At 34.2% G+C, this 10,472-nt stretch overlaps 1 protein-coding gene across 3 annotated transcripts; it reads left to right on the forward strand.

The window, feature by feature from the left end:
* The first annotated feature begins 929 nt into the window (after positions 1-929).
* Positions 930-6,742, forward strand: LOC130419512 (unconventional myosin-XVIIIa-like). Of its 3 annotated transcripts, none has more exons than XM_056746318.1 (10): positions 930-1,069; positions 1,548-1,575; positions 1,723-2,076; positions 2,921-2,979; positions 3,407-3,470; positions 3,599-3,907; positions 4,036-4,104; positions 5,111-5,491; positions 5,845-5,904; positions 6,036-6,742. In XM_056746318.1, the coding sequence occupies exons 2-10, from the start codon at positions 1,557-1,559 to the stop codon at positions 6,731-6,733; spliced, it is 2,013 nt and encodes a 670-aa protein (XP_056602296.1). In that variant the 5' UTR covers positions 930-1,069; positions 1,548-1,556; the 3' UTR covers positions 6,734-6,742. The 3 variants fall into 3 exon arrangements, with proteins under 3 accessions (XP_056602296.1, XP_056602297.1, XP_056602298.1); XM_056746319.1 differs by having other exon boundaries at positions 3,410-3,470; XM_056746320.1 differs by lacking the exons at positions 930-1,069; positions 1,548-1,575 and having other exon boundaries at positions 1,968-2,495; positions 3,410-3,470.
* The last annotated feature ends 3,730 nt before the right edge of the window (positions 6,743-10,472 follow it).

Genomic DNA, 10,472 nt, shown 5'->3' on the forward strand with positions numbered 1-10,472 from the left:
AATGTTTTTGAAAAGCCAAAATTTGAGTTTTACAGTTTGTTAAATGTCTTTGTTTTTTCCTTAATTGTTTTGTAAACATTTACCCCAGTGACAATTTAATAAGAATAAAAATGTACAGTACAGTATCTGAGGATTGTGCTGTGAGGAGTGGGCTGGTGAGTGATCACATTGCTTGAAAACACATCAGCTTTATAGAAATAGCTTTATAGGAAAAGGACAGACTTCTGTATCACTTCAGTAATAAACTACTACGATCAACCAAAGTTGTTGAGGAAATACAAAGAGAAAAATAAACCGATGAGTGAGAAAGAGAGACTGCTGGAGAACACAGACAAAGAGCTGGAAACCAGTAAACATCACCTGGAGACACTGAAAAATGAATGTGGGAACAGGTTTCACCGTCTGACATTCTTGTCACACAACAAATGTGTTTGCTTTATATGAAATACTATATTACGCTATATTGATTTGTATTGTAATATTGTGTTCGAGACAAAGGCTGAATTAAACAAAAAAAATCACATCCAGCCTATAGATTTTAATGTTAGACAAAAATCTAAATATGATTCTGGTAAATTATTCTAATCCTAATTATTTTGATATCAAGGAAAATAGATGACAGCTTTTGATGCTTGTTAAAGATTTGTTATTTATTGCTTGTTATATTAAATACACAACCAATTCCCTGCTCTGAGTGTAAATAAATATAATATAATATAAAAAAATGAAATAGAAATATATACATTATGTTCAGCACAACAACGAAATGTATTCAGGTTTGTAACAACTGGAAGGTGAGTAAATGATAACCAAATGTTTGGGTGAACTATTCCTTTAAACATGGATCATCGTGTAGTAGCAAACAGTGACCACGTGGGGCGTGACGTTAAGGCTGACGCTAAAGTGAAAGTGAAATCTCTTTTAAAAGTAACATTATAACGTTATGCTCTTTTTTCGTTGTTTAATGTGCAAGAATGAAAAGTCATCTTTTATTTATTGCAGGTCGAACCTAAAATAAACAGAATCATTTGGATGTATTTCCCGTGACTCAGCAGGATTCAATACTACAGTAAGCATTTTTGTTTTTACCAGATAAATTAAATAACCGTGATACATTGTTAATCTAATCGATAAACATAAAATTCAAGTGCAATGAAATACAATATCAGTTGCAAAAAGGATAAAAAGCTGCTGATTATATTATATTGCTGATTATTATAAATATATTGTACACGTTTAAATACATTTCATGTCCGATTTTATTTTTAGATATATGCCTATTTTATATAGGCTATATGTGAGTCTGGAAAGCTGTGTTTGAAACTCTGGTATTGTCATGCTGTATTCCTTGCCTGTGTACGCCCTTACCCCTTTTGTTAATAACAAATGAAGCTATGTCAGGTTACATTACTAAAGTAAAATTGAGATTTTTTTACATTTTTTACATTGACCCCTGGTAGTGTTGATGCTTAAATTACGGATGTGATGATGTTGTGAAGTCAGTCTAATATCTTTATTCTCTTTTACTGATTGTGTTTTGTGTTTAGGAGAGAGTGATGGCAACTGCTAGCAGCAGTAAGTTTCAAAATAAGATTATTGATCACTTGATTCACATAAGGGCAGTCTGTCATGTGCTGTTACACACATTGTGTCTCATTCTTATACATGTAAGTCAGAGTTTTTATTTACAGCATAAATTATTTCTGATTCTTTTTGTTACAGATGGGTTTCAGCTTGTTGTTCCTGAAACAGCTAAAAGAGCTGAGGCTGATTCATCTGGATTTACTGTGCCATGTCACCTGTCACCTGAAATCAGTGCTGTTGACATGGAGATCAGATGGTTTAAGGAGACGGACTGTGTGTGTCTCTATAAGAACAGACACATGATAGAGGGGAGAAGCTATAAGGGGAACGCACGACAGTTCACAGATGTGCTGGAGAAAGGAGATGTTTCCTTATCGTTGACTCGCTTTAGAGAGTCAGATGTGGGAGATTATGTGTGTCAGGTCACCAGTGGAGACAGAACAGAAGAAATAACAGTTCAAGTAAAAAGACATAGTACTAAATCAAGTTGGGGTCAGTATTTTTTAATAGCTATCTGTACACTTTTCATGAGCTCAGTGTTAATATTAATATTGTCAGAATGAAAATGATCAGAAACAGAATGTAGATGTAGAGGATCATTGGCTGTTTCTCAAAAAATCTTCAACGGTCTTGTGTTTTCGCTATCTTAAATCTACGTCATCAATAACCGTCTAAGTCCGGTTTAAAACTCAAGAACACAAAAACAGAAAACGCGTGAAAGTACCTGGATGTGTTCTCGAAATCATGGACACATCGAATGCAGCCTTGTGTGTGTAAAGAATCCACTTGAAGTCCCAGAAGTCACTGCAAGTTCCTTCTTCCGAGGCTGCCTCACAAGACCGGTCTTGTGAGAAGACATATTCAAATGTTGATGTCAGAGATTCTGTAAACCTGCATGGAGACTGTAGTGTGTGAGTTAATAAATGCTCCATTTAAATAAGCGATGAGAGTTAAAAGTGCTCATTAACAGCTGTTTAAGCTGTAGCCCCGCTTGAAATTAATAAATGCTTGGACCCGGAAACGGCATTCCAACAATTTAAGAACCTAATACCGACTAATGAGACAAAAGACATTGTGTGAAGTGGCAGTTGGGGCTGAGGAGAGGGCCCTCTTGTAAAGCATAAGGGCACTCTTGCTGGTAACTGTGACAAGGATTCATCTGGGTGCCAAATGTCCCAAAACCCCATTTTTATGTTAAGCAGATACTATTTAAGTTCATTATAAAGTTATTGTTACTCATTGGTATACTTGTGAGCCTAAATAAACATTTATGGTATTAAGAACCTTTCTATTCACTTCTTGTTGTTTTCTGCTGTTTTAAACGATTTTCACTTAGATCGCGTGCAAGAAATGTTGGAGATGCAGGAAGGTATATTCAGAATTCACATTGATGACGTAAGGAAATAATTTCTCTACTCTTCTCATATTTCTCTTTTTTCAAAGATGTCCTGTTCAGATTATTATTAAAATTACTCCACCTGTATATAATGCAGCATCTCTCTTAACTCATCTCACTCTTCTGTTTGCAATCATGCACTTCTCAATAACATATTTCTGTTGTTTGAAAAACGGAATTTATGAACCTGACTCATCTTAAATCACAAATATTACCAGTCATAGATTCACACCTTGTCTACAGCGGACACGAGGGTAACAAAAATTGACAGAATTATTTTTAATAATGGGTTTGATTGTCATTTGTTGTGCCGCTTGCTTCCGGTGTAGACAGGGTGTTACACTTACATTTAAATTATTTATTAAAAGAACATGTTATGTAGCGCATTAAATTACACCAATGATTGTGAGTGATTCCTTTCATCAGCAGATTAACAGAACATGGACTGAAGAGGAGAGATTAGAAATGGAGGAGTCTGCTTTAATGGCAGGTGAGTAAACTGGTCACACTGAGAAAAAACACTTGTAAATACAAAACAAATAATTAAATGAAAATTTTAGACCAATGACTACAAATCTAATATTAAATAATGTACTAATAATACTAATAATGTTTCAGAGTTGAAGAATCCTGGCGATTTGAAAAACTTCATAACTGAAAAAGACACAAAAATCACACATTTAGAGGAGCACAAAGAAAGATCTCTTCTAGAAAAGGACCAATTCATACAGGAGAAAGACACTATTCTGCTAGAGAACAAACAGACACTTGAAATGAAGGACAAAGAGCTGGAAAAAAGTAAACATCAACTGGAGACACTGAGAAATGAAGTACATGAGGTGAAACTGCAACTGGATGAACAAAAAAACAAATTCACTAATCAGGAGAAACTTCTAGAAGAACACAAACAACAGCAGCAACAATATGGTAAGTGACAGTTTCATTTAACATCTCTGATGTAGAATTGCAACATCTGATATTAAGAGTAAAAAATCCAGTATGTGATAACATTATTTGAACATTGTTTATACATCTAAAGTTATTATTCGTTTCAGATGAAACAATAAAAAGGCTTCATTCTGAAGTAGAGAGACTAAAAGAGGTGTCATCAACGCATTTAGCTGGTAAGTCTCCATGTGTCCCATCATTTATATTAGTATATTGGGGAGCTGTTGAAATGGTCTGTGATCTGCAGACTGAGAGGGAATCTGTAGATCTTTTGTGCTCTGATTTCTATAGTCCAGAATCTATTGATTTCTGTTGATTTAATTAAAACATAATAACAAGTGTTAAGAATACACAAATAGCAAAATACACTAAGATTTTGAAATATCATAAATTGCACTAGTGGTCCAGTCATTTACATTTAGTCATTTGGCAGACGCTTTATCCAAAGCAACTTACAGTCGACTTTTTTGCTATATCAAGATCTGATAATGTTTTGTTGATCAACTCACTCAAATAATTTAGAGCAGTTAGTGAATTGGCATTTGATTCACTTACTAAGTCAAGTCTTTATTATACCATTATTAGTAGTATCCTGATGTACAACCAAAACACTGCCATCATATATTTCCTGGGAAAAAATGTGTTTGCACAAAAATGCGTTTACTCACATGTGAAATTTCAGAATGAAAGCTGTAGTGCCACACTCTGCCGTAATTTTCTTTGATTGTGTACAATGCACAGAATTTTAACTAACAAACATTTTTCAACCTTAATCTGTTGCTGGAACATTAAGATACAGTACATCAATCAATACTTGTTTTAGAATCAAATGTAAGTACAGCTATTGGGAGCTTATGATTCACAACCAAATACACAAACCTCTACACTAACAGGGAAAAATTCTCATTAATGTGACCCTACCTGTGAAAACCCAGAAAAGTCATTTTTTGTGGTTTAGTTTTTTTATATAAATCATCCTACATAATGTTATAAACATAATAACCTAAATGTCTTTAGTACTGCATGAGTAATGCCATGTGAGAGACTGATATGAAACTCCCCTATAATCTATGAGACAATATCATGGATTTCACAGACAGGGTAATATATGATTATCAATCATACTGGCAATTTAATAAACTGTGATTGTTAACAACCTTACAATCAAGTATTTTTTTACAGAGTTGAATGAAAAATGTAAATGTCTAGAAGACACAGAGAAACCTTTAACTGTAAGAGACATACAGATTAATGATCTTGAGAAAAGCAAAGAAACAGCTTTAGAGGAAAAGGACAGACTTCTGTACAACGCCATTGATAAATTGAAACAAACAACCACAGAGGCCGAAGAAAAACAAAGAGAGATTGAAGAGAAAAATAAACTGATGAGTGAGAAAGAGACGCTGCTGGAGAACGCAGTCAAAGAGCTGGAAACCAGTAAACATCAACTGGAGACACTGAGAAATGAACTAAAGGAAATGAAGCTGGAACTGGACGAAACCGGCTACAAGAACAGCCTACTACAAGTACAGCTGGAGGAGAAACAACAACTGAAGAGTTCTGGTGAGAAACTCAGACAGGGTTTATATAAACCATGGTTAAATAGGTTTATTATTACCGTACTGTTAAATTTAAATTTAAATATGAATAATTGAATATAAGATTTTATTTATTTAATAACTTATTCATTCAATACTTTGAGAGTACTGGAAATACTATAAAGTTTAGTACAGTGTACTAACTGTAAAACAATTTTTAGTTGTTCTGTCATATCAGTCCAACTTCATGTCAAAAGAGAAACAAAAATTCCAATTTAAGCTCAATTACACATTTTTTAGGATCTTTATGTAATTATACAAAAAGGCCTATAACATTTGATCAGTTCTAATTGTTCTGCTGCTTTATTTCTTGTAAAGAAATGGTCTTAACAACACCAGTAAGAAGAAGTAAGAGCATGGAGTGGAATCCTCCAAAGAGTGAGTTAACTATGGAAGAAAACAATACTTTATTAAGGAAAATTTCATTTTGGGCACATGAAATGATAGAGACATGTACATACTATATGATAGCTTTAAATCCATCAGTAGGTGACTTTTCTGTTTTCTAGTTAGTGGAGAAACAGCTCCAGTGATGGTTTCTGGATCAGAGCTCAGGCTGGTTCTGCTGGGCAGTGCTGAATCTGAGAAAAGTGTAGCAGGAAACATCATCCTGAGAAGAGAGAAGAATCAGACTGATACATCAGCAGAGACACAGCAGAGTGAGATCAAACAGGAGGAGGTGGATGGGAAGCAGGTGACTGTGGTGGAAACTTCTGACTGGTTCTGTTCTGGACTCTCTCTGGAGGAAGTGAGACAAGATGTAAGACGCTGTATCCGTCTGTCTGCTCCAGGACCTCACGCCTTCCTCCTGGTCATACCAGTGCATCAATCTACTGGAGTAGTGAGAGAGATGAAGGAGAAAATTGAGGAGATTTTTGGGCAGAGATGGTGGGAGAACACCTTGATTCTTTTTACAGTCACTGAAAATGAACAAGAGAAGAACATTGAGGATTTTGTTCAATCAGGGAATCAGGAGATCCAGAGACTTGTAGAGAAATGTGGGAACAGGTTTCACTGTCTGAACATTCATCAGAGTGAAGATGGTTCACAGGTCTCAGAGCTGCTAGAGAAGATTGAGAAGATGATGGAAGGAAACACAGAGAGATCCTACAGAAGTGAGATCTACCTGGAGGTAGAGTCTCAGATCAGAGCAATGGAGAAAAAACATCATAAGAGACAGAGAGGAGAACAAGGAGAGAGAGAATAGAGAAGTGAAGGAAGAAATAGAAAAAGTGCAAGAGTCATTGAAGAAGATAAAGAGAAAGATTGGGGTACATGAAGTAGATATTAAGCAACTCAATGAGCGAACTGTTGAACTAGAGAGACAGATGAGAGAAGAAAGAGATGAAGAGAAAAAGAAAGAACTAATGAGAGAGTTGGAGGAAGTGGTGCAGAAGAGGACAGAGCTCAAGAGAGAGATTGATCAACTGAAAGATCAGAGAGAGAGGGAGAGAAATGAGATGGAGGAGAGACACAGACAGGAGAAGATCATGCAGGAGTTTGGAGAGATCAGGTTTGAGGCAGAGAAAAAACACATGAAGGTCATCTTGTCTAAACTTCAGAGAAACATTTTGGACACAAGGTTAAAGATGCAGGAGGAGATTATCAAACAGATGGAGGAAAGGAACAGAGAGTCAGAGACACTGAAGAAGAATCTTTCTGAACTCAATGAACATTATTTAGTAATGTCTGAGTTTCATGAATCAGCACTGAAAAACCTAAAATTCTCTTAAAATATCCCTATAAAAATTCTTATAAACTATATATTTACTTACTTTATAAGTCCTTCTGCATTTTAAGGTAAGAAAAACTGTAATTAAATGAAGCACCAAGAGTGAAGCAATTTCAAATGATAATACAAAAATATGCGGTCAAATTAATATTTAATGTTTGTATTTATATAGTGTGTGCGTGTGTTGTTTATATTCATATGTACACACATACATGTATATAACAAATATTAAATACATAAATATAGATGTAAATTTAAATGTATTTTATGGTATATTTAAATATAGAAATAAATTACATATATTTCTTAAATATATACCTGTATGTTTGTGTATTAATGTATAAATATATATACACACACACATTATACAAATACAAACATTTCTTTTGGAATCACTTAATTGTGTTTTGACAGCCCTCTAAAATGTATATGTAAGAACATTTATGTATATGAAAAGTGTATATGTAAGTTAATACAGCACATTTCTATTTGGTTTATTATAAAACTTTGTATTAAACAAGCATGTTCTCACAGTGTTTAGTATGCCGAGATTTTCCCGACTATTTTTCATACTAATTTTAAAACTTAATTTAAGATTTAAAAAAACAAAATGTTAAAACTAGTTTTAAAAATATGCTGGAAAATCTTTTTCATTTTTATTTTTATTTTTCAAGTATTGTATATTGTCTACACCAGACACAAGCATCGTGCCACTCGCATCTGGTGTACACAGGATGTTAGTTTGAAAAAAAATAGTATTCATAACAGATGCATGCAGAATGTCTGAGTATAAACATGAAATCGGATGACGAAACAAAAATCAAGAAAGTGAAAAGTAAATGAACACGACAACAGAGTTTTGAAACTATTTAACAACCTTCTTCTTGGCTCCTCCTACAGGACAATGTCATAACTGTAGGTGCAGTACAGTTTTCATGTGTCATGTCATGTCATGTCTAGTAAACAGTGTATTGTAGTTCTGTCCCTGTCACTTGTGTTATGTACCCCAGCGTCATTGAATGTTGTTGTGTGGTGTTTCAGGTTCAGCCTTGTTTATGTGTAAACTCATTCATTGTGTGCGCTCAGTGTTCTTCACTGACATATATGTGAATTTTTTTCATATTTATTGAACCTTTAAACTACACACTGCCCTTTCTACTTTGTGTGTTTGGATACAAGACTAAAACAGTCAAAGTGAAAGTGTCTTTAGTCAGTTATCTGATTGGTGTGGAAGGGTGTAATGCGCTCTTAAAAATAAAGGTGCTTCACAAAGCCATAGAAGAATCTTTTTTGTCTAAATGGTTCTTTAAAGTTAAGAAAAAAGTTAAAAAATTAAGAAAGAGATTGTTCTTTAAAGAACCTTTAACTGAATATTTCGGTAACACTTTAGAATACTGTTTCTTACTTAATGTGTAACTAAGAAGGAATTACTGCAGTGAAAATACAAGGAACCCATTATTAATGTTTAAAGAATTACATAATTCCGAGAGAATTACTTTATTGGAAATAGTGGAAATATAGGGAACAATGTATGTTCCGTAGTTTTCCACTTTGAAATACTGTTCCAGGTTCTTAGTAATTCTCCCAGAATTTTGTAGTAATCCTCTATACATCAATAATGGATTCCTATGAATTTTCCATGAAATAAATATTGCATTTCTATAATAGTATTAGTAATAGTGCCAATAGTAGTGCATTTCCATAATAGTAGTACTAGCAATAGTAAATAAGAAGAATGGGTAACACTTCAGTATAGGGGGCAATTCTCACTATTAACTAGTTGTTTTTAGCATGCCTAATGTTGGCATATTGGCCTTTTATCAGTACTTCTAAAGCACATAGTCTGCATGACCATACTCTACATCCTTAACCAATAACAAAACCTAACAACTTCCCTACTAACTATTAATATTCAAGAAAATAAGAGTTTATTGGGGGAAAAGTCATAGTTAATAGTTTGTTAATCGCGAGAACTGCCCCTATACTGAAATGTGACCGAAGAAATGTCCACTGCTTGATTATTGTGATGGTCAGTTGTGTATATGAGAGTTTATTAATAGTTACTTCATTGTTATTTATGTAGAATCTAAATTAGTTGATAACTAATAGTAGTTCTTATGAGGAATGAGTAAATTTGAAAGCTACTGATTAACACATATTCCTAAGTAGTTAACAGAGCAGATGTCTGTATTAGTGAGGATTTACCTATTAGTTCTGCAGTTATTCCTTCTTAGTTACACATTAAGCAAGAAACAGTATTCTAAAGTGTAACAAAGCGAATGTTGTTAAACAGATAGTCTGCCCCAAAATAAAATTTTTGTCTTCATTTATTCACCCTCATATTCATCTGTACATTTATTATTTTCGAATATGAAATCTCATTGTATCAGCGTGGGTTTACTCCAAGTAATCCGCTTTCATCCCACGGTCAAAAGACAAGCAGGTTGAAAATATCCAACATTTTTTAGAGTGCAGTAAACATCAACTGGAGACACTGAGAAGTGAACTACAGGAGATAAAGATGCAACTGCATGAACAGAATACCAAATCCACTCTTCAGGAGAAAATACTTAGAGCACAAACAGCAACAATAAGGTGAGTGTCTGAATAGTAAATAATAAATGTTAAATCTGATTAGAATCAGAGATTTTCCCCTCAGATGGTCAATATGACAGTGGATAAAAATTTAGTTTATTTTAGCATCTTTAATGTAAATGTAGTGGAGTAAGCGGGGCGAGACCGTGGTTCGAGACTGGTGATAAATTGTTAATGAGCGCTAGTGATGGGAAGTTCGGATCATTTTATTGACTCGGACCTTTGAGTTTAGTTCAGCAAAATGAACAAATCTTTTTTCGAGTCATATCGTTCCTTTCGTTCATTTTAGCAAAGTGTAATTAAAATGCAACATGTCACTTTCCTAACAAATCTACTACTTATGCAAACGTTGATCACATTAAAACCAATACAAAACTATAATGCTATAATAAACAGAAAAGATTAATAACGTGTTTACCTGGGTATTTAGTCTATGATTAGCTCACCTCACCTCTTATCTTGATTAATTTGTCATTTCACTGTCTTTGTCTATCAATAAACAAACACTAGGGCTAGGCTATTCACCCGTTTGTTAGGAAGGTTGTAAATTAGCTAATTTCCCTGTCCAAATCTGTCACATCACATTACAAAAGACCGAGCGACTCGAACCCGAAGACTC

The sequence above is a fragment of the Triplophysa dalaica genome, chromosome 4, assembly GCF_015846415.1.
Source record: "Triplophysa dalaica isolate WHDGS20190420 chromosome 4, ASM1584641v1, whole genome shotgun sequence".
Lineage (NCBI taxonomy): Eukaryota > Metazoa > Chordata > Actinopteri > Cypriniformes > Nemacheilidae > Triplophysa > Triplophysa dalaica.